At 35.5% G+C, this 27,340-nt stretch overlaps 3 protein-coding genes across 5 annotated transcripts in view; all 3 read right to left on the bottom strand.

Annotated features, from left to right (window-relative positions):
• LOC134845584 (uncharacterized) overlaps positions 1–27,340 on the bottom strand; it is a 482,353-nt gene that overhangs the window by 427,083 nt on the left and 27,930 nt on the right. The window lies entirely within an intron of this gene.
• On the bottom strand, positions 603–27,340 carry LOC134845585 (cleavage and polyadenylation specificity factor subunit 5-like). Its single transcript, XM_063862544.1, has 7 exons — positions 27,208–27,340; positions 26,951–27,061; positions 25,414–25,463; positions 9,938–10,142; positions 5,335–5,444; positions 4,425–4,684; positions 603–935 (listed from the first exon to the last, which is right to left on the bottom strand). The coding sequence occupies exons 1-7, from the start codon at positions 27,336–27,338 to the stop codon at positions 759–761; spliced, it is 1,044 nt and encodes a 347-aa protein (XP_063718614.1). The 5' UTR covers positions 27,339–27,340; the 3' UTR covers positions 603–758.
• LOC134845586 (protein MEMO1-like) lies at positions 25,498–26,704 on the bottom strand. The gene has a single exon (XM_063862545.1). The coding sequence runs from the start codon at positions 26,693–26,695 to the stop codon at positions 25,724–25,726; it is 972 nt and encodes a 323-aa protein (XP_063718615.1). The 5' UTR covers positions 26,696–26,704; the 3' UTR covers positions 25,498–25,723.

Below are 27,340 nucleotides of genomic sequence, written 5' to 3'. Positions count from 1 at the left end.
CCCGCAAGGCTCTGTTTTGGTACCTCTAGTTGTATCATATGATTGAATGATTTGCATAATTACATGAATGATACTGAAAATTCTGGAGAAAAGTCTTTAGCGACAAATTGATGCTACTTCAAAAATCCTTTCATCGTCGTATGTGAAACTTGCGTTATTGCGTATTCACGTTCGGACGCTACAGTTCGCTCAACAATTATCACATTACCATTTGAAAAAATCAAACATAATAGCTGATAGCTACTTAACTATTTCCAGAATGTTTGGAAAAGTATCATTGCACAAGAATTGAATTCAACGAGAGATAATTTAACTTAAGAGCAGAAAACAAACACTTTCAGTTGCACCACAAAATGTGGCGGATTCCATCATTCATCAAGAGCATTTAAGCAATAAATAATTTATATTCAGCCTCATTTCTTAAATGGAGCTTCCTTTTGTTTAGAAGCTCAACGACTTTCTTCTTTGAAGAAATATTTTGAAATCTTCACGACTCTGCAACATTTAAACCCATTTTTATTAACTCAGCCAATAAGTTCAGGTCAAAAACTCAAAGATTTGGGAACTTCAAAATAAATCTCAATCCAGACAATTAAAACCATTCAACATTAATAATCGACTGTTTCAAGCCAAAATGGAGGCAAATTCTCGCATTGCGACTTCGAGGCTATAACATTGCAGCGAATAACTATAAAAACAACAACAGAGATGGGACTAGTGAACGTTTTTTCAAATAACAAGGGAGGTGATTGGGGTTGTCAGAGGTAGTTGAAGTGCATGCGTGAGAGGACGTTTGGCAGGCTGGATATGATGGGTCCGTAGCCGGGGGAGTTGTCGTAGAGTTCGAACAGAGGAGCTGCCACCAGTTTATAATTCCTGGGCACAGAGAACAGCGCCTTCTGTGGGATCTGCACCAGGTAGAGGAATTTATGCTCCTGAAAAGACGAAAGAGTTAGTACTACTGGATATACTTAATCTATTCCCACAGAGCCGAATATTCACCACGCCGAGAGTTATAACGCTATTCCCAGCGGCGAAAATTTAATAGCTATTCACAACGCAAAATGATTGTTTTAAATACACTTCTCAGAAATACAAAACGGAAATTTTACCAAACTGAGGTGGTCAAGTAGTTTTACCGCAGACGAGCCCGGAATTTGAACGAATACTAGACTGTGATGTCGAAAATTTACCGCAGTTAATTAACCAATTGTTTGTAATTTGCAGCATAAAAATTTCTACGCTGTGAATAGCTTCTTAATTTTCAGCGTTGTGAATAGCTTTATAATTTTCGGCGTTGTGAATAGGTTTTTAATTTTTGGCGCTGTGAATACGAACTCTTTGTAGGGGTGGTTATTCTTTAGTTACCATGGGTACATTTAACACAGAGAAGCTGAGCTTCGCACCACTGGCGATCGAAACCAAGAAAAATAGACCTATCAAAATGAATAAGGCCAGTTTTGAAACAAAAACGAACCAAGACAATAGAATGTGAAATAAGCATCGGAAGATAATGTATCCAGCAGTAACTAGGCTAAAAAACCTTGTCGGAAACCCACTAAGCCGACAAAAAAATCAACAAGACTTAAAACTTATGAAAAGTTAATAAGTCCCCCTCGCCATCAAAACACTCAAAAAACTTTGTTTGTTCGTCTAAAGAAACAACATGAAGCCACTAAGCCGATATAATACAGTTCGAAACCTAATAAACCCAAGAAAAGCAAAATTGAAAAAGGTCGAAAAATAATAGTAAAAAGAAGTTATTAAGTGCCCCCCGCTCTTAGTACCCAAACACTGACACACACCAACATAAACTTTTTTCGCTCGCCGAAAGACACAATACGAAGCCAATAAGCCGATAAAATGAAAGCCGAAACCTGAAAAACCGAAAAAAAGGAAAATAAAAGCCGAAAAAAATGTTGTCATGAAAAACTATAAGTTCTATTAAGATTTTTATCATTTTGCGCGATCCCGAGGTGAGCATTAAAAAAAATGTTTCCATTGAAACGACTCTAAATTATTTCACTGAGCCGATAAAAAATAGGCCGAAATTATAAGCGCAGAAAAATTTGTAAGCGACCAAAAAGCAAAAAAGAAAATGTACGAAATCAACGTTTGTAAAATCAGAACACAAAAAGCAATTATTGTGTAAAAGAAACTTTTTTAAAAAATTCTACAAGATGGCAACTGAGGTGAAAAAACATGAGCAAACAATAATAAGCCGACAATTATTTTGAAACGGATTGATTACCCTTTGCCATCCCAGGCTCATTCGTTACCTTCAGACCAAATGTTATGAACTGAACCCATTTACGATTTCCAATTTTGGCCATTCTGTGAACAAAGTTATTTCCGGGAAAAAGTCTATACCCGATTGCAATACCCTTGCTTTTTGCAAAGGTAAAGAGATGAGTACAATTATTTCAATGAACTATTTATGGTTTTACAGGTGACAACGCCATACATTTTGCAGACCAGCGATGAGCATGTTCTGAGAACAAACAGTAAAATCAGTACATCAATTGATAAAAAGATATCATAAAAAAGTGGAAGAAAATTATGGCGCAGAGTTTTGTAGACGTTTTACGATGTACGACAAATTACACGAAAAATCCTTGTATGATATAAGATTATACGAGAGATCAAACTTATGCGATGAATTAAACAATACGAAACCGATAATTTGCTACTGATTTTTGAATTCTTTCATCAATTACTGTAAGATTGATCGATATAGGGAGCAGCTCAAGTCCGATATAAAATGCTTTCTAATAGCAATCTGAGATTTTTCCATTAAAAATATAATCGAGCAATAAAAACAATAAAAAAAGCCTTAGTTGCTGTAGCTATTTTAAAGAGCAGTTCCTGTAACATGAGTTAGGATTTTGATGTCAAGATATACGGTCAAACGTTTTTTATACAAAAGGCAAAATATACTATTCTACTTTATACGATATTCGGATCAAACGATTAACAATTAAAAGATTTTTTCATTATACGTCAATACACTGATCTGTCTTGCAGCTTAAAAATTTTTAACGTCTAAAAACGTATTAGTAAAACCACTTTATAACACAGAAGGGAAGCAAAGCAGTGGACCATATGTGATATATCACATACACAGCTTGACAAATTATCCGACAGAAAAGGATGAGAGCCGTAGAAAAAAAAACATCAAATATCAAAAAATTGATATTTTTGTGAAAAAAAATGTAACCTAACTATGTTTGTCTTGAAAAAATTCCTCTGAAAAAAGTTTTTGAAAAATAAATTAACATCGAAACACCTTACAAACCAGTAACAACGCCAACAATTCTTGAATGGCACAGAAAAACAAATTGTTTTTTATTATAAAAAAATTGAAAGCTCAAAAAAGCGTTTAAATCCCCCTTAAAACATTTCAATAAAAACAATTTTAACTCCTCAAACGACTCAAAAAGACGCCGCTAAGCTGATATATTATACACCCAAGACTTTTAGGCCGAATAAAAAGAAAACAAAAACAAACAAGGCTGCTCGTATCAGGGCGAAACCCTGAATGCTCCGACTGCCTTTAAAGTCTATGGAGCAGTGATAACATCGAAAAATTAAAAGTAATGAAATAAAATGAAGTTTTTTTTTATTATAAAACTTGAGTTTTTCTGAAAATCATCCCCCACACGCCATTTAAAGTACAAAGTGATAAATTTCCCCACTGGTAGCAAATCAATTATGGCAAATAAGCTTCTTTCGACCAATTTGGAACAACTCTAAGACAGATTAAATCTCCGCTTACGCGTTAACAGCGCAAAATATATCGAGCGTTAATTGTCCCAATTTGGCCAAAATGGCAATCTTTAAACCCCCATAACTTTACCAAAAAAAGATCACAGGTAGAATATCTTTTCGAATTTAAGCTTAGGACAACAATAGCTTTCGAATGATGTAAAAAAGTTCCGTCAAAAATGGCTAGGTAAAAAGTCGAAATTTGTCTGAAGAAAAAAAAACCAACCCCGAGCACAATTATTCCGTTACTTTCGTTACTAAAGTCGGAACAAAAACGGATAGACTGAAATTGCCAAAATTCAAACTAATTTCGAAAAGAACGGGCATTTGAAATGCAGACATGCTCAAAAATTGTCGGTTTGTTTACAAAAGCTCAGATGGAGATGACTACCAATTTCAGTCATCATGTGAAAAAAATTATTTTCGAGAAAAAAATTGGCTCTTTAACAAATGAATCTTGAAACGAGTTAAAGGGGCAGCCTAGTACAGCAAGCAATTGGTCTCGCAAGAGCTATCCAAATTGCTAGACTTCAGATTTCGATTTAGTTTCAGTCTAGTTTCAAGTTATCGACATTTTTTTCGGCACTTGCGGCTCGGTTGTGAATTGTCACGTGATGGAGAAGATGGCAGAAGTAGGTATGTCACCCCCTCGCATTTACCTTGGGTCTGGTGATATGCGCTGGAATGTAGGGGTACTGAGGGGGTTCGAAGTTGGGTCTCCACCACTGGGACAACAACTGCTGGATCACCCAACTGGAGGGGGGAGGCGAGGAGGAGTCGTCGCCTTCTGGCGTTGGATCCCCCTGGCCCTGTTCGTTCGATGGCTTGCCCAGGATGTCGTTCAGTAGACGACGGAGGGCTTCGATTGGCGTCTCATTCGACTTCACTTCTCCGCCTGGCAGTTTGAAGAAAGACGCTCCTGTCAAAAAACAAAATACTATAAAACATGTTGACCTTTTAGAACAAAAATGGTAGACGTTCAATAATAATATGTACCATCTTTTGATTTTGAGTAAAACCAAGAATCGTAACAGACCGTGTGAACAAACCCCCTTCTTAACTTCAGCTCTATTAGTTAAGTTTGTAATGCTCAAATGTAAAAAAAAAATCCAATCATAACGAACAAAAAAGAAGGTTCCAATTCAGGGTATAAACAAGTTTGGGTTGAATTGGATAACTGGCTATTTATTTATATTACTCATGAAAACATAATTAAGAAAAAAGTTCCATACAATAGTATATTAAAATCAATTTTGTTCAAAGCGTCAAAATTATATCCGAAAGATCTTTATACACCCTAAATATGAACCTTATATCCTTTGTGGCTCTTTTAAATCTCACTGCCATCTCGATTTTAACAGAGTGAACAAATTCGAACAACATTTCTTAAGTTTAAATCACAGCTTGAACAATTTTCCAGCAACCTTACTTCGTAATTTTACGAGAGGGGTGGGGAAACTTGAAAAGAGGCATCTTCGTCTACGATTAAGTTTTTAAAATATGTTCGAATATGAAACAATTTAATCACCCCTGAAAAATTACATCCCTGTACTATTTTATGGGACTTGCCTATCTGCAGCAGTAGTACATGGGGCAGGTTGTGTTCGTGAACAAGTAGCACCCCCTCGACACTTCTGCGCATCCCAGTCACCTCGTACTCCTCCCGCATGCGCTGGAACCTACAACACAAAACACACGAGATACAACAAGGTCATTTAGGTGCAAGTGGCAGTGAAGTTGGCTACCCAACACAAAGGTCGTGGGTTCGAATCCCACTTCGGTCACGGTTGGAAGGGTTCCAGTGTCATCCGCCTCCTCAAGGTGGGAATGGCTACGGCAAAATGGATAACATCGATCTACCTACCCCACGGAAGCAAAGCCCAATTTAGTAAGGCGGGAGTTGAGCCGAAGCACATCAAAATATAGTCATATGGTTGCCGGTTCGAAATTCACACGTGAGTGCAACGAATCGTTTGGCGAGCTCTTGCAATTAAATCATCACATATCTTAATTAACCTTTTTATAAGAAGAATTTTATAAGAAGAATTTCATTCGGCAAGAACTTTAACGCCATTTTCTTTATTTTAGGAAATGATTCGGCTCTTTTCCACTTCGCCTCACAGTAGATATTTCAGTTTTTGAAACATTGTAATGAAATTTATCATGATGGCAAAAATATCTTATATGAACAAAATTTTTCTACAAACCTAACATCGAGCAATTACCCGCAATAACAGGTATAACAACTATGAAACACAGAGACGAAGTTGTGCTTCGCAAACACTAGCGAAAACACTTTTTAATATAAAGCAGCTTTATAATGTGAATAAAGAAAAAACAGAACTGAGCCTCGAATTAGCAAAACTTTGCTTCGTATCGGATTCCAACCAGCAACCTTAAGATTAGGAGTCTCACGCCCTGCTCGCTCGGCCACGGACGCTTATCAACCAACAAATACTAGTCACAAATAAAGCAGCTACATATCCTAATAAATTGCCAATAAATGCTGCAAAAGTGGCACCAAATACAAAAAGACTCAATTTGGCATGTGATAATTTGAAATCTAACAAACTGAAGGCACCCACGTAACTTTGCAGGTAATAAATACGAAATCACCAGGCCAAACTATATATAAACTAAGCATTTCAAAAAAAATGCAAAATATATTGAGTTGGAAATCTTCTGAAATCGAGTTTTTATTATTGTACTGATATTTGAATCAAATAGCTTTTTTCGGATCATTTGAACAATGAAAAAATGCATCAAATGTGTCAACTTATTACTTATCGAACGTCAGAGCACATGCTATCAAAAAGCTGTAAAGGTGCCCCAAGAAAGGCACCAATATTTGCGACTTAGGCTAGAATAAGCATAAAAAATAGCATAAAAAAATAAGAGTCGTACTATTACACTAAAGTTCGTCGCAAGTAAAAATAAAAATTCGAAAAGTGATATAGGTGAGTGGAAAAGAGCCTATGGTTCTGATGTGGTATTTTTCTGTATAGTTGAGAAGATGAGAAGCCCAATAATTCATCCGGATATAAAATTCAAGCATCACAGATCATTTTTTATTCCGCAGACAGAAATTGCTTATTTAATCATTCGATTTGCATGAAAATTGTATGAATTGCTCAATTACTTAACTCAAGCTATTTTTGGCAGAACTTATACGAGTTATTGACTGTTTTTGTGCTAAGCAATATTCGTTTTGCTTTTGGGTTTAATTAGAAACCTGTTTGCTGCTTGATTGGGTGTTCCGTGTGTATTTGTATCCCTTTGTGGATTTAATTTTCACATGGAAGAGCTTTTCAAGTGGCAGCAAGAAACATAGCCAACAGACAGTTGGAAAAGAGTCAGTGAATGCAAGTTAACAGAAAAAACTCTTTCAATTTCAGAACAATTCATGATACGCACTTTTGATAGAAACAACCCATGGCAACTTGATCAATAAGTAAAACTATTATTTCGCTGGAAAATTTGAAAACTAAATTTCACCTTCGAAACTAGAAGTCATTAAAGTTTTTCGTGACTTTTACACTTTTGCTGATCGATAGTGGAGTTTACCTTCCTTTTAACAAAGGAAACGAGCTCAACTTGAAAAGAAATCAAAAGTGAAACCCCAAAAAAGTAACTTTTTTAAAGAAACTTAAGACTTTTCCTAAAAAAACTATCGGGACCTATATAAGAGTCTGAACTATGTTCATCGACTCTTAAAACCGCGAGCGCATTGTGATGGTTCGGTGTGAAGGTGGTCAATTTTTGACAACTGATTATCCGGTGAGAGTTTGGAGGGCTGCGTTTGGTATAGTTTCTAAGTATTGGATGTAATATGCGCTTGCCGCATGTTACTTTGTAAGGGCGGCTTATTCAAGAATCGTTTTGATCATTGCTTTGTGCCGTTATGACATTGTTTCCTTCATTTGGCCAAGATATTTCCTACAGAGGCTTTTTGCACAAAGCTTCTTTGCCTTTTTTGGCTTGGGCTTTCCAGTGGTTTGAGTTCTGCGGCCAAAGAGATATTAGTAACGCTGCTTTCAGTTGATGCCTCCGATAGGGCTTCGCTAATGACTTTCGCGCTTTTTCTGACATCATATGGATCGCTTTCGATAATATAACTTCTCGTCTATTCTTTTAGCGAAACTCCCCGAATCTGCTGCATCAGAATTTGTAAATTCTTGTTAGTTGCTAGCAGATGAGAAATTACAGTCAATTGATATAATTATGGGAAAGTGTTGAGAGATAAGAGTGGTTCGAATGGTTTCTAGTGATAGTGATTGCGAATGCTATGTCAGTTGCTTGTTACTTTGTACTTTGTAAGGGCGGCTTATTCAAGAATCGTTTTGATCATTGCTTTGTGCCGTTATGACATTGTTTCCTTCATTTGGCCAAGATATTTCCTACAGAGGCTTTTTGCACAAAGCTTCTTTGCCTTTTTTGGCTTGGGCTTTCCAGTGGTTTGAGTTCTGCGGCCAAAGAGATATCAGTAACGCTGCTTTCAGTTGATGCCTCCGATAGGGCTTCGCTAATGACTTTCGCGCTTTTTCTGACATCATATGGATCGCTTTCGATAATATAACTTCTCGTCTATTCTTTTAGCGAAACTCCCCGAATCTGCTGCATCAGAATTTGTAAATTCTTGTTAGTTGCTAGCAGATGAGAAATTACAGTCAATTGATATAATTATGGGAAAGTGTTGAGAGATAAGAGTGGTTCGAATGGTTTCTAGTGATAGTGATTGCGAATGCTATGTCAGTTGCTTGTTACTTTGTACTTTGTAAGGGCGGCTTATTCAAGAATCGTTTTGATCATTGCTTTGTGCCGTTATGACATTGTTTCCTTCATTTGGCCAAGATATTTCCTACAGAGGCTTTTTGCACAAAGCTTCTTTGCCTTTTTTGGCTTGGGCTTTCCAGTGGTTTGAGTTCTGCGGCCAAAGAGATATCAGTAACGCTGCTTTCAGTTGATGCCTCCGATAGGGCTTCGCTAATGACTTTCGCGCTTTTTCTGACATCATATGGATCGCTTTCGATAATATAACTTCTCGTCTATTCTTTTAGCGAAACTCCCCGAATCTGCTGCATCAGAATTTGTAAATTCTTGTTAGTTGCTAGCAGATGAGAAATTACAGTCAATTGATATAATTATGGGAAAGTGTTGAGAGATAAGAGTGGTTCGAATGGTTTCTAGTGATAGTGATTGCGAATGCTATGTCAGTTGAGGAGGCTGTATGAGTAGTAGGCAAGGTGGTTTAGTTCTTCAGTATTTAATGGGAACTAGAGAGATGCTGATCGTCCATCGGCGTAGTTTGCCCCTCGGTCATCTTCTAGAATTCATTTGGGGCTGTACCGTGAGCATTTATGTCTCAAAGCAACTGTGTATCACAGTTGTTGAGCAGCTGGTTTTCTACGGCTGTGAAGCCTTCTTCAAGGCATACGGATCTGGGCGGACCGAAAAATTTAGGTGAGATATTTTCAAATAATTGCCCTCATAAGGCTTATAGTTTGCGACTCAGGATGTTCAAATTGATCAGAGAAAAAACGGACCTAGCATTTTTGGCGAACTAGCAGTTTTGGCTTCTAAGTCGCTAAAAAACAACTTTTCTCTCAGAACAACTTAGTTATCAAACTTGCAGAAATTGCATCAGAATGTTCAACAACGGCATTTTAATACACCTCCAGCTTTGCTTGCTTATCCTGCAGCTCTTCAACTAGATTTTACAAAACAATACAATTGTCAAGATTCCCTGAAGCAGCCAGATAAGCAGCCAGATAAGTGACCAAAATATGACCCGTTTGAGCAGCCTGCTGAGACTCCAAGAGTATTGAGAGAGGTGAGGTTGTAGCCTCGTAGGCGAAGTCTTATTTGAATGCGCTTCGCTTTTCTTTTTCTAAGTCCTCTTAATTTAACGAAGAGGAACTTATTATCTTTATAGATTGCTTCTTCAACAGCAATCGATCAATGTGTTTTTTAAAGCAAAAAATCGTTTTTTGTAACATGAATCTATGAACGTTTCTTATTTTAATAACCAAACAGTCTCTCACCTACATTGAGCTCTTCGGAAACTCACATTTACATTTAACCAACAAATCAGCTGAAAAATTGGACAACACTTGATCAGAAGAGAATTACTTAGTGTTCCGCCTCAACAAACGAACTGTTTTTTTTTCGTTACCTCTGTGAAATGTTTGTATCCCTTTCAAACAATGGCTCTTTGGTTCCGAACGTGTAGTTACTCAGCGGGTACAGAGTCACTAGTGGTTGGGAAAATGACATGGGGTACAACACCCCTCCCCCACTCCTCGTCTGCTGATTGCCACTGCTACTGTCCATAACTTCATCAACCCCCACCCCATTGTGGCCATTGTTCATGCCGAATACTGGAAAAAATGCATAAAAGTTAAAACTTATCTATAATTATCATGAAATGTAAGGGAGCATTGTAATGTACAGATTGTGGCGTACTGCTCGCCAAAAAGAGTCGATATCTAACACAATATCACCCACTTTAACATCAACTGCAGAATTTCCTCGCCTAAAATCAGTTTTTACTGTCGTTCAAGTATTTAATTTTAAACAATTAATCTAACAGAATTTGCAATGGAGAGGTTTCTGGTTTTTGAGAATTCGAATTTTCACGCATTCTGATTAATAAAAAAAAACGATTTAATTTGCTGAATTAGCTGCATAAGAATCGCTAAAAAGTTTGAGATTGCTAAGTAGATTAAAACTTCCTGGGCATTAAATTTTTTCAAAAATCAAACAGACTAATCAGAAACGTAGCTTTGTGAGCAAAAGCAAAGTGTCAACAATTTCCACTAAAAAAAAACAAATGACTCGCGCAGTCAATTCCTGTAGAATGTTTAGCTGATTTAGGACATCAACAAGTTCATGAAAAAAAAATATATATGAACCAACACAAAGAACGCTCTTAAATGAATGCTTGATTCTGAGCTGGGTACAAAGTTATTAAGTTTTTGACCAATTGTAGAGAAACTAACTGAAATATCAGCTTTTTAAGGCTCTGTGATTTTGATTCAACATCTTTCTTTCTTGATCACAATATATTTATTTCACTCAACAACTTAAGCAAGTATGATACGTAAATGCTATCATCATCGACAAGGTCTATCTGAGGTAGCATCTGTAATTTCAAATTTAGTTGGAAATCATCTTGACTTTTTTGTTGAGAACAACATGTCGAGGAACTTTTAGAGTGGGAGACATGTTCTTTTCAAAAATCATGACGGATCACCACTGGGTAAGATAACAGAAGTAATCATTTCTAATGTCAGATACAGAAAACATTTTTGACTACAAGTTATTCATTAATGTCAGATAAAGAAAACATTTTGACTCATGTTTTTTCGTAGAAGCGAAACTTAAAAATTTGGTATTTAACTTCTAATTTTTCTAAAAAAAAAAAGAGAAGCGTTATCAAAAATAGAAAGGGTTATGCGCTACATAACTTTCGACCCACAACCACCTGTGGTAAGAATGACGTGACATGGAAACCTTGTTTTCTTTTAACTCCAAAAATTAGCAAAAATGAGCTCGAATGCTTTGTCATAGGCAAGGGCGGACAAGACTTTCTTCTCAAACAATTGAGTCCTCCACCACCCAAAGGGTTCCCTTTTGTACTGATTTCGACATCCATTTTGGACCAACCGATCTTAATAATTTCTGAAAACTCCTCTGGCGTCTATAATTACCATCTTTGAGGTGTAAGGGCTCCGACTAAAATGCCATTTTTTTGGTCTGAAACCTGCAAAAACAAGGCCAAAACTGCCTTTTTCCAAAAGCTTGATTTTCCAAAAAATTTGCATGCAAAATTGGGTCTGAAATGTGTTTTCCGGGAGCTCAGTTGACCTAAAAAAGAGCCGACAAACTTTTTGAATGAAAGAATAAAAAATACTTATCAAAAAATCAGATTTGCAAAATTTACTTAAACTGCTTTGTTTGAAAGTGGAAAAAAGCCTAACTGTGTTCTAAAACATTTAAACACTTGTTACAGCAAAACATATCCCACAGAGGGTTAGAAAAGTGTCAATTAAATCGAGGCATGGAGAAAAATTACTTTGGAATTTCGAAGAAAAAACACATCACCTTAAAGCCCTTTAAACACTAGGAATCTTTATGCTTGATACTTTTTCATAAAACCGACCAAATGTACTGAGTAAAATTTTCATTTCACTGGGAAATATGATAATGAAAACAATTTAAATCAAGTACAGACCAGGGTGATCATAAGTAGAAAAAACAGTCGATACTAAGCATACTAAATCTACGGAAACAACGAAAACTTCTCAAACAATTTATAATAACAAAAAACGAAATCATCGCAAGAATAGCTACTAAAAACTAGCCAAAATGGGGACTTCCTATCAAAAAAAATTCAAACAAGATACAAAAATATCGACCAGATTACACTCTAAGTTCTGATGATTGCTTTCTCGAGACTAAGAAGAAAATGATCAGACAAAACAACTTCAAAGAATATTGAAAAATCTTCAATCAAAAAAAATATTTGAAAAAATGAACTCAGCAAAGTTTTGCCAAACACGATAACCAGTACAAGAGAAAAACAATCTCAAGCACAAAAGTTGTATCATCGCTAAATTGGTGAAATGAAAAAAAAATCGAAAACAAAAAAAAGTATCAATTTGAAAAACCAAAATGCCGATTACAAAAAAACATAATGATTTCAAAACCAAAAGCCAAAAACACAAACAGTTGATATCTCAGTTGAAATTATCTACTTATGACTATTCTCGTGCATAAGAACTTGAAGAAAAACGATGATTATCAAGAAAAACCCGAGACATAATTTCTCTTTGTTTTTGAACAAACAAAACACGAAAAAACGGAAATTATACCGTAACGGAATAAAAAATTCAAAACCAACTAAAAGAAAAAGCAATGAAAAGAAAAGGGTTTTGAAATGCAGACATGCCTAAAATATTTCTGTTGGTTGGCGAAAAGGCAGACTTAAGAAATGAAGAAAAATTCTATGTTCCTCCTTGATAACGAGTGCGTATAGCGAGCATGATAATCGCATGCGTAATAACTCCATGTATATTAATTACCGGAGCTAAAGACTCAAAAAATATTTTGAAAATTCCAAAAAATGAAACAAAAACCGAAACACTTAAACCCAATTACTTCATCGATGGGGCTTTAGAAACTGCATTTATAACTTAAGAAGAAAGCTGAGCTTCAAAAAGATTCCGTGTTACGAGAATAGAGTCGACAAAAACAGAGAATTAAGCCTTTGTCGTCTCAAACAGATAAGCTGCCTCTAAGCAGGATGCACTGGATGGTCGATTTATTTTTTATTTATTATGAAGCAAGTTGAACATGTGTTCCATTTTCATATGCAAAATCTTGTGAAATAAGTTCTTTATGGGAAAAAATTCTAGTACCCGGTTGCAACAACCTAGCTTATCGAAAAAAACTTCACATGTGAAATCTACTTCGTTAAAGTAAAATAAGAGTTAAGACTTATGAAGTACAAAAAGCAGTTTTTTGAAAAGGTGATACTTCGTTTCTTCTTGAAAATGCCAGAGATGAGAACTTTCTGAGAGTGATGGGAAGTTCATTGAATAACATCGGCCCGCTAACTGAAAAAGCGGCAGCAAGCAATAGAGTAATAGTAGAAATTGGGCGTCATCAGTTCTCTCTGAGTTTCAGAACGAAGACAGCTATCTGTTATGTTCAACAAATTCCGCTGATATGAAGGTGCAACATTATTCAGAAGTTTCCAGAACACGAGACAAATTTGCAAGATAGTTCTGTTTTTCACACGAAGCCAATGGAGATTCAAAAATTCAGAAACACTACTCCGAGCTGACAGATTATGAATCAGTCTTACACATCAATTTTGCACTTTTGAAAAGCGAACTTATTGATAATTTTGAATGTCATATGACACATTATTGTACAAACCTAGACGATAGGAGATATATAAGGGCCTGAACAAATATCCGCGCAAAGTTTTCAGAAAAAGTTCCGAATTAAAATGATAATTGCCACTTTTGATGACCAGGTTAACTTGCGCACCCATAAACGTTTCGTCAGCGCTGAAAAAGCAACCTCGAGTTTTCGCGGGATTACTACAATCTTATGCAGCGAATCAACTCTACTGTATGAGGCAAAAATGATAATTTCTATTTTCAGTGAGTCAAATTCCAAGAATTTTCCACCTTTTATTGTATCTTGATCCTTATTTCTTTTGCATGGCCGATTGCATCAACAATATTTTCTACTTCAAAGAGTAAGTACAGTTGAGTGTCATCTGCGTACAGATTGTAGGAAATTTCCCAGATATTTAACAGCTGAGCAATGAAGCGCATATATTTTAAGAATAATATATCTGATACACTGAACAAGGGTGATTAAATTAATTTAATGATTTTGTATAATACTTCATAGTAGGCCGAAAAATTAAAATTAAAATTGCAGGTTGGCCACATTTAACTAGACTTTCTGGGGTCTGCTGTTGCATTAACTATCACATGAACTCCAGATGAACCAGAAAAAAGTTGCAGAAGGAAGAGTTGCAGAAGGAACCAAAGTGCAATTCAACGTACGTAAAATTTAAGCTTTTTGTATTTACAGAATCCTCTATGATTGGCACTTTATTGATTTAATCCGAGTAGAGAAAACTGGAACAGAGGATAATTTTTTTTAATTAAGAAAAAAATTTAAACCACCCAAAAATGAATTTAAGTGTTAACAAAATTTAAGAATTTTCCATAAATGATGGAAAATTCCCGTCGTTCATTGAAACTTACACTTATCATAAAACTACAAATCCAATGACATAACGATGAAAAGATGAAAGCATAGAAAACATGAAAGATAGACAGATACAGATTTATCGGTACATAGTTGTACTTTTATCCAGTCATGTGAAACATAGCAAACAGACAATTGGTAGAAGCCAAACCAAAAAAAAATGATTGAAACTTTTGAACCCTTTTCAGCTTTCGAATTTTGAAAAAAAACATATCACATTAAAGACCTTTGAATTTCAAGAACTCTTCATGACTGCTAGAAAGAACTGGATCAATTGTTATTTTCCATCCAGCTGGGAAATCTAACAATTATTCCTCATTCAAAATTAGAAGCCAATCACCTTTTTCGTGACCTTAAAAGTTAACTGTTCAATAGTGGAGTTTAACTTCCTTTTAACAAAGACAATTGAAGGAAATAAAAAAGAAATTAAAACTCAGCGTAAGCAAACTTTCAGACTTTTTCTGAAAAAAATCATCAGAACCTGTATAAAAGACTTCACTACGTTCATCGATATTCTTAGTCAAGGGAAACCCAATTTTTACCAAAACAAAACCCTTAATGATCGTAAGTGTAAAAACACATCAATAGTTAAAAAAGATGAAAAGATCTACTTTGAAACTACTCTCAAAACTACTTTGAAACTTAAATCAAGGGCCATTTGATGTATTTTTTATTAGAGAGCGTATGTTGCCCTCCATGTAGTAAATGGATTCGATCGAGACTAAAAAAAACTTCGAAGATCAAAAGACGCCAAATTTGAAAGTTAAATTTTTCTGACCATTTTCAAGCCAAAAAAAACAAAATCATACGATCTACATGCAAGACATTTTTGTTCCTTCATTAACGCCCTGAATTTTCCGACTTCCGTTCAACTGGTCTCAAATACATTTTGGTAAACAAAATATTGACAAACTATAAATAATAGCCTGAGTCATATATGGAATTAACAAAACTGCTCGTATTAGGGCAAAGCCCTGAATGTTCCGACTCTACAAACAGGTCTCGAATAGTTTTTGGTTAATGAAATTTTGACAAACTATGAATTTTAAGCTGAATATCAAGAATCGTGCACAGAATTAATAAGACCGATTTGCCACGCGTGAATGTAAGACTATTACTGAGCATTTCACAGCAATCTGTAGGTCACGAAAGTCTAGTGGTGAGCGCGACCCTTCTGGGACCACGATGATCCTTGGATCGATCCCCCGAGGGACATCTTTTGGATAAGTGGTCCGAATAAAAAAAATCACCCAAGGCTTATATATTCCTTACTTTTTTTCGAAAGTCGGAACAATAAGACCAATTTGCCTGCCTCAATTCAATTTGGAACAAAATTGTAGTGCGGGATATTTTGCCATGTTTAAATAATTCGCGTTACACTTTCAGCATCAAAGTATAAAAGAAGCAGTTTAGAAAAGTCGTTTCAAAGTGACCGTAGAGGCAGGATAATATATTGGTGAACGGCTGGTCCAAAAACCTCCATCCAGAGATCGATTCCCAAGTGAGCTAATAGACTTTTTGAAATCGGTCTGAATAAAAAAATACCCAAGCATATATATTTCTCTTTCTTCGAAAGCCGGAACAATGGAACTTCAGAGCTTTTGTCAGCAATAGTTATGTCCAATCCAGCCATTTAAGTAATTATTGATTTAAAAACTGGTTTGCTTAACTAGTTTAACCAAAAACCAATTTATTGAACCAAAAATTATTTACATCGGTTATTTTTCAAAACTCGGTTGAAATTTTGAAATTGGACATTATTGCGCAGCAATACGAGACAATCTTTGAAATGTAAGAATTATCTTATGCTCAATTTACAAAAAAGGACATCAGCTCTCATGTTTACTTTAGAAGCTGAAACTGCGAGAAAAACAATCATATTCAAATGACTTTTTTAAATTAGTATATTACCAAGAAAACACCAAATAATACTCAATTAATTCTTTATTAGTCAGCGTTCTGGTTTTTAAGTTCGTAGAATTCAGTACTTCTACTTGGAACGCTTCCACTGCATGAATGTAATGAACTTTTGGAACCTGGTAGTCTTCGGTTCGAACCATCTGTCTCTCATTGTATCAAAGCGATAATAGAGATACAATAAAGAGATAATCTCGTAAGCTTCATCCGAAAACTGTTTATAACAACAGTAGCCAAAGTACACTGTTAGAGCCATGTACACTGACCCAATACTTGGAAGCCATTTAAACAAGTCATCAATATTGATTCCCACTATTGTGTCACTTTCAGCACTCGATTCTGGACTAGTGGATACTTCTGTACTCCAACTTTTAGACATTTTCGAAGAGGGGAAAATTCTTCTGAAAACAGTCTTTAGTTGCAACAGCTCTCCTTCTAGCGAGCAAGGAAACTCTGAAGCTAGTAACGGACTAATTGTGTAAATGCATTTGGACTTGAAGAGCTGATTCAGAGATGGCAAGTTTGAGATCAGCTGTTTCGGACACGTGACGCTGTATCCGATCATAAAATCCGGAGAATGTTTCACCCTGCTGTATTTACTAGCCAAGTATCTCAGCGCAACTGATCCATGAATTGTCGCAAAAATTTGATCATTTGGACAATTAAACACCCTGGTTTCGTAACTTCCAACATTCCAGAAATGACCCGAAGATCCTCCAAGAATCCAGGACTTGTTCAGAGTCAACAGATGGCTATCTTTGGTTAAGTTAACTTTTGGCGAATTTGACATCAGCTCCTTCAGCATTTTCACCATTCGCGAGTCTGAATTCGAACTAACTCTCGGCGAAAAAGGCAAAAAGTTCAGAACTTTCTCAGCAACAAACGAGGTTTTGCCGTCTACAGAAACTTCAACACTATCTCCACTTTTACCATTTTCATTAAGATCAATATACTTCAAAGCATCCAGAACTTTTATATCGCCAAGTTTCTTCATAAGATGTTCAATAAATTCGTCATTTGATAAACAAATTTGAGATATATTTGCAAGAGCCTTCCATCCTCCGCTTAATTTCACACACCACAAAAACCATAACATAGATGTGCTTATTGAATCACTTCGCGTGAAAGCCTCAATTAAGGCCGACAACACAGAAATGGTGTTTTTGAATCTACATTCGCTTTCCAAGAAATCCGACACTGTTATTCGATCTAGATCACACAAATATTTTGAATCCGTGATATGAAGTTGTAAGATATTCTGAGCATTCGGCAAGTTTTGGGCTAAATCTGATATCTTTCTAATCACGTCATTGTAGTCTACCGTTAACCAGAATTTATAATCAGCCCAGTAATGACTGGATACAAACCTTCCATAACCAGGAGTACCGAACCCTTTCCAAGTATCTGTCAAAACGATTTCATTTGGCACGTGACTTTCACTTTGGTTTAATTCCTCGGGCAGGTGGGTGGCACTTAACACGTGTTTCTGGAGGTCAATTACAACATGTTCTGTCTTGGAATAAAGTTCGTCGGTTTTGTCATTCACGATAACGAATGAGTTAATTCCATGTTGGAGTAAAGTGTCTGCAGCTACTAATGAAGCAACTGTTTTTCCTACCAGAATTAATTCGTACTTCGCCAAGTACTCACTTTGTGAGTCGCCGCTCGACATAACATGAACAAACTGTAAAGACTCACGTTTTGAGAACTGAGGCAAAAGATAAGCGAAGTGTTCGAGATTTGGAACTAGATATTGATCATCTTACATTAGCTTTTACTGTTCGATCTGATCGACCCTCTTCTAGGAGTAGAAGGGAACTATTTCCTCGGGCTTTTGCACTCAAAATAAACTAACAAGGATAAATGACAAATATGTTCACAATACATACCACATTAAAACCCCGTCAATCGTGATTCGGACTCCAAATCAATTTGAAAAAACTGTCACAATTTGAAAAAACCGGTCTACATTTTCAGATTTATTCTAAGCAGTGGATTGCATATAACGCACATTCAGTTTGATCATAGTAAGGTTTTCAAAAATGATTTCTGAGCTATTCTTTTCTAATATTTCAATCCATCACAACTAGCCAAGAAATTTCTTTATACTTTCCTTTAAATTCAGACAGCTTTTATAATTGACACTTTTTGCGAACTATGTTCATTAGACAAAATGCACATATTGATAATTATATATTCCATTGGGCAATCTTATACTTAAATTCTTTCCAAAACAAGAAACTGCTCAAGTTTTTTTGCGTTATTTACGCTTTCGTAATAGGCGGGTACAGTTTGCCTCCTTTTTCGCAAGTGAACTTGAATGGAATTTGAAACAAAAGAAGTCGAAAAAGAAAACTGAGGGTGAATTAACTTTTTCTTGAAAACCTGTTCCAAAATTGTCAAATTAATTACGATTCAGATTTTGGAAAATTGTCGTTAGTATTTTTTTTAAAGTAAGAACGACAATTTTCCAAAATCTGAATCGAAATTAATTTGAAATTTTTGGAGCAAGCACTACAGAATAACATAATAGATATAATCAGAAAAAAATCGTGATATAATAGATATAATCAGAAAGATATTGTGCAAACAACGGCCGCATTTCGAGGCACATCCTTGAAATGAAAATATTCGGAAAATTGAAGAAAAAAAAGAATACCTATACTTAAAAAGCAGCAATAGGCCCAAACACTTCAAATGCTTCAATTTGATTCATCGAGCAAGACGACAAAGAAATTTGAGCAAAAGCTAAAAAATGACAAATTTGCATTAACAAAAAAATTCCAACAACTTAGTCAATTCAGGCGCACTATGTGAAGTCTTGAAAAATTATCTCGAAAATCCAAAACACAAAAAAACAACAGATATCAAGACACTTCAAAAAAACTGACGCAAAAACCACAGATATCAAGACACTTAATAAAAGCTGACACAAAAACCAAAATACAGAAACCACTTTTTGACTTGGCCACAAAAATCCAAAAATATTCGAAGTGCAGACAGATCGTGGTTGAAGCAGTAAGATTACTCAACACTCAAACTGACAGAGAAAATCTATCTACGTAAGAAGATCTTAACTGCGTGCGTAAGAAAAATGATAGAAAAACTTGAATTATTGGGAATAAAGCTTAATTGATACATTTAGATGTTCCAACTCTTCTGAGTATGTACATTACTAGTTTTGGACGCAACAAACTTCGAACCAAGAAACTTCTTCCCGTAGAAACTCTAAGCTTATGCAGGCAAATCGCTTTCAACTGATCTGATTATTTTGACTCACTAACGTTAGAAACAAACCAAAGTGGAAACTTATTAAAAAAATGAGGTAGATTTTCGAAAACACAATACCACTAAGTTTGAAAGATTTTCGAACAAAATGTAACAAAAATATCTTCGAAGAACAAGCACCTTAAATCACAAAAAATTAAAACAGCCCTCAACCTCCAAAAAATCTGCCTAATTTGTTAGATACTAAGCTGGCGGAATTTCAACTGAAGCCTGAAAAAAAATTTAAAGTCTCATACAGAGGCGACGCCTCGCTTCGCAAACCTTGTGAAAACACCACAAAAAGTATCTCTATAAAATGCGATAATAAAAATTAGAACTAAGCCTCGAATTTTTAAAAATTCGGCTATCTCTGAGATTCGAACCTGCGACCTAGAAATTACTACAAGAAATAGGCCCCAAACACTAGCCAGAAATAAAGGAGAGAATTTAAAATGCTACAGTGAAAATTTAAAATGCTACAGTGAAAATTCCAAAAAGGTGAACACTTTTCTTTGCGAGTTAGTTCAGAAAAAAAGTTCGTAATAATACACTAAGCTGATAGCAAGTGGAAATAGAAAGCGTTTGTTTTAATTTTAGAAATTAGAAATTTTAACCTAGAAATTACTATAAGAAATAGGCCCCAAACACTAGCCAGAAATAAAGGAGAATTTAAAATGCTACAGTGAAAATTTAAAATGCTACAGCGAAAATTCCAAAAAGGTGAACACTTTTCTTTGCGAGTTAGTTCAGAAAAAAAAGTTCGTAATAATACACTAAGCTGATAGCAAGTGGAAATAGAAAGCGTTTGTTTTAATTTTAGATAAGAACTTTTATTCAATTTGTTATCGAGGGCCGGCGAGGTTGATTTGAAGTTTGCAGAAATTGCTGTTAACAGTTTAGTCAATCTTAACACAGAGGCAAAGCGGAGCTTCTCATCCGTTACGATGCAGCAAATTGGAAGTTAAAAAAAGGTAAAAATAAGAATAGCATAACTAAAATACAACGAAAAATCAATAAACTATTCGAGATGGATTTTCAACCAGAAATGAATCAAAAACCCGAACATCTCAGTAAAATTTGACGCAGAGACGAAGCTGAGCTTCGCGGTATTCGCGATACAAAACAAGATGAAAATCGAAAATGTCGAAAACACTAGACCTATCAAAATGAATACAGCTAATTTAAGGATATAGATCTCAGAAATGTAAAATATCTGTCTTATAAAAAGCGGGAAAAAAACAATTCACAGGCGAAGCGAAGCTTCGCCCCACTTTCCATACAGCACACATATAGCATAGTAAACTAACTGACAAAAAGTGAGACACAGTCGATAAAAACTTTCATTTTTCAAAAATGTCTGAACAAAATTATCCGACAATACCTCAACAGGTTGACCCGGAAAAAAAAACGAACTTGACAAATTGTTGCCATGAAAAAATTATGAACAATTAAGCTTTGATTAAAAACATAACAAGTTGACGAAGCTGATCAAACTTAAGCCAGAACAAAAACAACCTAAGGAAAAAATACAGAGTCAGGAAAGTAGTAAATTTTTAAACAACAGGAGTAAATCAAGATAAAACAGCGCAACAAAAATCTGTGATATGGCAACTGAGCCGACCGAAAATAAGCAGGCACACATTAGGCCGAGACTTTTTTTTCCTACTCATAATTGCATCTTTTTAATGTCAAACCACTCTTCTAATTTCCCACCCGGATTAGAACCCTCGCTTACTGCTCACCAGTCATCCGTGCTAATAACTGTGCCAAGCACGTTACAATGGTTTGAAAAAAAAACACATTTTTACACAGGCGAAGTTGCACTTCGCAGACACAACCAAAAATATGACCAATAACGCTACTGGGAAAAACTGAATGAGTAAAATTTTGAATCTACAAAATTTTATAAGCGACGCACGCCAATTATGAGTCTTCATAATTGCTTCGTGACGGAAGCCACTATTGACGCATTAGCAGTAAATTTGAAAAAAAAAAGAAATTACCAACTAAAATGCCTCAATTTATAAAGCAGACGCATTTTAACTAGTATACGAAAAAGTTCATTAAGAACATCCGACCCTGCCCAGGTTCAAACTCTCTTTTTTTGCTGCTGGTCTCCTTCTCTACCTCTACTCTACAGATCCATGATGCTTTGAAGCTAAAATGCTATTTGTAATATATTAGTCTGAATTAATATCCTTAGCATGGGCTATACTTAATAGCTGGATCAAAATGAACACTTTCAAAATGAACACATTTTTTCGCAACAATGGCATCGAAACAATATTTGCGACTTACGTTGGAAAAAAAAATTCATACTATAATTCAACCTATGCTTGTGTAATTATTTTAAAGAACTTCAGGGATAAATAAAAAAAATATATAATAGTGCCATCACCTATACATATTTATAACAGATCCAAAATATATCTTAAGCTAAGACTCGAAGTTGTAGACTAAGTACAAACAAACTAAGACGGGAATAAACTAACCAGAAACCATGCAGCTGAAACAACTGCACCTATTTCAATTCTTCTTAAAACCAACTGAAATTAAAATGCCCCAAAGTGAATGGAAAATACTAAAACTATGCACGGCTCTAAATCTACAACCTGTTTATCAGAAAAAAAAAAAGCAATAAAAATTACAAAAAGACATTTAAAAGAATAAATTCTCGAAATTTGAGGTAAGGATAACATTTTTTGATATCACTTAAAGCTTTCTAAACTAAATAATTTTAGCCTCAAAACTCAATGTTTCAAAAAAGCAAGAAAACACTTACATGACAAAAAATTATTTGACTGAAAAAATTGATCGAAAAACCAAATAGAGAAAAATGCACATTAACTCACGCGGATTTGACAACGCCCGGAAGCCAGTCATAATTTCGAAAAAAAATTGGCAAAAAACTAAATTTAATGTTTTAATGTTTACCGACAGAACTAACGCCGACCCCCAATAAACAGCAATAATAAGAATCAAACAACATTGCTACTGCTAGCAACTCTTTCGACAACTCTTTCTGTGAACTAATTTTTTTGATAGGTATTGACATTTTATGTTCTTTCTGTATTTGTGAAACCTGACTCTTAAGAAAAAATTTTGTTGGCCCTTTCCTTTGCATAGCTTTTTCGTCTAAAATGTCAGATCTGTAAAAAAAAATTAAATTTCGTTTTTGTAGCATCCGTCTAATTTGCTTATCGTCTAATTTCCTAGGCCCCAGCAAATATGTGCATTTATGTGAATATGCATTCCGGGGCCTAGGAAATTAGACGATAAGCAAATTAGACGCATGCTACAAAAACGAAATTAGACGAAATTTATGTTTTTTACAAATCTGGCATTTCTGACGAAAAAGCTATGCAAAGGAAAGGGCCAACAAAATTTCTTCTTAAGAGTCAAGTTTCACAAATACAAAAAGAACATAAAATGTCAATACCTATCAAAAAAGTTAGCTTAAATGAACATAAAATGTCAAATCCGAATATTACAGGAGAGTTTTGAATTGAATAAATTATTCATCATTTACTTGTAAAATTTTTGGCCACCGAAATTTAACTGTTGTCTGCAAACAATTTTATTTTTCGCACGCAATTTGTCTGTAAACAATTTTACTCTCTCACTTCCGTCTATTTTCTCTTTATTTCCTTTTAAGTACCTCCTTCTAATTTGCTTATCGTCTAATTTCTCAACCCATATATTTGCTTTTTATGGCTTTGAAATGACTGCCTCTGTTTAATTTATTTTTAAACAATTTTCAGGGTAGCATTCAACGAGCCTGTTTCTTTACATAAATGAACATACTTGTTTTTTATGGCTTTGAAATGACTGCCTCTATTTAATTTTTGTTATTTTAACAATTTTCACGGTAGTGTTCAAGAAGCCTGTTTCTGACTTTCGTGCTATCCTTTCCTGAGGGTTTAGGAAATTAGACAAGCAAAATAGACGATCAAAAAATAACGGAAGTTAGACGATAACTTGCGTGAAAATTGTTTACCGACTTAAATTAACTTTTGGCAGAGTAAATACTGGTTGTCCAACCACACGTCAGGTTATTAATGTCACAGCTCTATAATTTAAGCATTTTTAAAAGGTAATATATTTTTTCGATTGAAAGCTTAAAATTAATTAACTTAAAATAAAAATTTTGATCAGTTCTGTGAGCATTTACTCCTTTTGTTCTTGCTTACTTCATTCTATTCAAAAAAGTTTTGTTGACCCAGTTCTTATCATCGTAACAGAGAGTCGTCGTCTAAATTCCGTTTTTTACGGTCGTCAAATTTTCTAGTCGTCTAATTTCCTAGACCTTCTTACTTGGGCTAAATTAGGAATTTGACTTAAGGTCTGTGATTAATTGATGTAGTGAATACAAATAAATAAATGTATAAACCTCTAATACGCCACTGTGTGGATTAGAGGATATTCCTATTTGCTTTCGAGGTATTTACCTTGTAACAATGAATGAGCTGTAAAGAACAGCAAATAGCGTCTGCTACTGCTAATTGAAATTGTCAAATCGAAACTAAACTGGACAAAACATTGAAAACAATTGAACCAAAACAATCCACATTTATCCAGAAAAAAGTAAACTGATCATTTTTTAGTATCACTGTAAGACACAGAAAACGCTGTTTTTGGAAATTAAATAATCGGATTTGGTTTTTCAAGAATTTGAGGATGTCACCAATAAGAGTGGGGATTAAACATTCAGTGTCATTTAAAAAGAGTTCCCGTATGGGAAGAAATCCTGTTTGATAAAATATTTACAGGAAAAATACCCGATTACAATACTCAATCTAATCGCATAAGTAATTAAAACTAACGGTAGTTGCGCCTTCAAATTTTTTAGATACGGTCCTTTTACACTCGCTAATGACAAGCTGTGTTATAAGCTGTATTCTGCATTATCACAGCCTGGTGTTTACAGTGACCTGTTGAACTTGAGAAAAAAAAATTAAATTTGCAGCAGATCTGATCTGCAGCTGGAATAAGAGGAGCAGGGGCGGATTTAGGGGGTGGGGGGTTCGACTACCTGCCGACCCAAAAGGTCCCCCCCTTTGGTACTTTTTAAGAAATCCATTTTTGGCCGACGGACTCTAAAATTTTTCTAAAGGCGCCAATATATACTATTTTTTGAGGGGGAGCGTGCGCCAAAATTTTTCAAAAAGTGCCCAAAAACGGCTTTTTGAACTGTTTTTTTTTTTCAAAAATTTGCATGCGGAGCAAAAAAATTTGGCAAAAACAGAGTCTTTCTAGTGTGCTTTAGGTCGACCTAATCAATTTGGTCGACCTAAAAAAAGTCAAAATTTTTGAAAATGTTTTGAAAATCCGCCTCCCCCCTCGAGAAAATCCTAGATCCGCCCCTGAAGAGGAGCACTTCAGAAATTGACTAAGAAGTTTTGCCTTGAAAATTTTATAACCCATTGAATGGTTACTCGCATTTTTAAAAAAAAATCATTACTTGCAGCAAGCGCGCTTGAATTTTTGAGTACTTTACTGAGCGAGAGGCAAGAATGAATTTCGAGAAATCTCAACTACTTTTTAAGACGCATTTTGATCATCATCCATAGCCCTGAGGAACAAATTAATTTATCATTTCAGTTTTTTTATATTTACTACTTTTTGAAATCTTTGCGAATAAATGATGAAAGCTAGTTTAAAAACGCTTACCATTTTTGAAAGGGTTCTTTGCAGCTTCACTGCTTTCTTTTTGCGCTTGTCTAAAAACGAAAACTATATTTTATAACTCACAGCTCAATTTTGCAAAACAAATGTACTTTTTCGTCGCCGTAATATATTTTCAAGCTTCGAAAAACAATACGCATTTTGAGCTCATTTGCAAAAATTTTCTAGAAAAATTAAATTACTGAAGCAAACTTATGCATAGCGAAAAACATATAGGGGACGTCGAAAATGGTTTAAATAAGCTACAGTCTCAAAAGATACATGGCAAACTATTAAACTCTCATTAAATTGAAGATCAGCCCGTGAATGTCAATTTAGCAGCCGCGTAGCTAACTGAGCTGTCGTGCGATTTCTTCACAGGTCCAGATTGCGAGTAATGGAGGAACCGAATGTCTACTTTCGTTCCATTTAGGTGTTTGCTTTTCAGCTCTTCGACCGCTGCCAAGAGAACGGCAATGGGATGTCTTCCACATATTGTGTTCTTAGTTCGTTGAATGTACTTGGAAAAATTACTCATATTAATGGACTCGATTATACTCATTCCTTCCCTGTCCAGTCGCTCGATTGATTGGTATATGGGAAGTCCCTCGTTTTTGTCAGGGTACGGAGTGTAGCTAAATCTATCGCCCCAGTGACAGAAATCGGATGATATGATGAAGATTGTCCTCGGCTGCAGCAAAAAAGGGGCGAGCACCTGACCGTAGAATCGCTCCCGGTCTTCTTTCAGAGCACCAACCAAAATAGGCACTATTTTCACCCGTTCCAAATGACCCTCTCCGGCACTATTCAGCACATGCGCCAAAAACGGTAGTTGCATTTCAATCGAGTGTTCTTCCCTATCTACTTTACTCGACATCTCGCTGAAATGTCCGGTATTTCTTAATTGAGCAACAGTCTCAGTGTCTATATGTAAGTCGCCGACAGGTGTCGCATAGAACTGATGTCCAGTCAAAGCACAGTCTTCCAAGTACATTCTATGGGATGGTCCGAGAATGAAAACTCTGTCAACTTCTTCGGCATTGATTTGACTAAAGCCGAAAGCAGCTGTTACGCCGCAGTACACGTATCCCGCGTGCGGTGATATTATTGCCTTCAGTCTCTGATTATTCCCCCCAGCGCGTCGCGGATCAGACCCGCCACTATGGTTCTGATTGCACGTTTTATGGGCATTCTCGAGCCATGAATTCAACTCATTCTTCAATTTAGGCCCCTCTTTTGTGTACCATGAACCAGCCTTTTCGGCCACTCGCGTTTTACTGCTTCTCATTCAACAACTGTAAAAGTCATCATCAATTAACAGTAATATTCGATCTTTCAAGGTAAGAACTGTCTGAACTCTTTTCTTATTAGGACATCTAGAACAAAGTACATAACTTCATTCAACTTTTGAGATACACACAAGGTTGATTCAAAATAAAAACTTATTCCTGCATATTGATACTTCGGTTAACGAAAAGTGTCAAAAAAAACTTCGCGATAAAAAAAGAAGACGAAAAAGTACACGATTGCCTAAGCTACTTACAAATGAAGCTTCGAAACAACCCATTCACCATTAAGAAGCATTGCACCAGGTGTGTCCTTAGTTGCCGTAACTAATTCTTTTGATGGAATTCCAGTTGGTTTACGTGCAGTCCTATGACAATAATGATTCAAAATGACTATATAATTATTACAGAAACTTTTTCGAGAAACAAACTTTCACTCAACTGAGTAATATTGCTTGATAGTCTCAGCTCGTACATTTTAGGGGGGCTGAGAGTATATGAAAAATAAACTAACTGAATTGTTTTCTTCGAATGTTCTTCGGTGCAAAAATTAATCCAGTGTCCACCTTTGCCGCAATTATAACATATATAATTAGGAGGCGGGAGACTGGTAGCTTCCTTATTCGAATTAGATTGCACATCCATGA

This window comes from Symsagittifera roscoffensis, chromosome 5 (genome assembly GCF_963678635.1).
Source record: "Symsagittifera roscoffensis chromosome 5, txSymRosc1.1, whole genome shotgun sequence".
Taxonomy (NCBI): domain Eukaryota; kingdom Metazoa; phylum Xenacoelomorpha; order Acoela; family Convolutidae; genus Symsagittifera; species Symsagittifera roscoffensis.
This window is presented reverse-complemented; position numbering and strand designations above follow the sequence as displayed.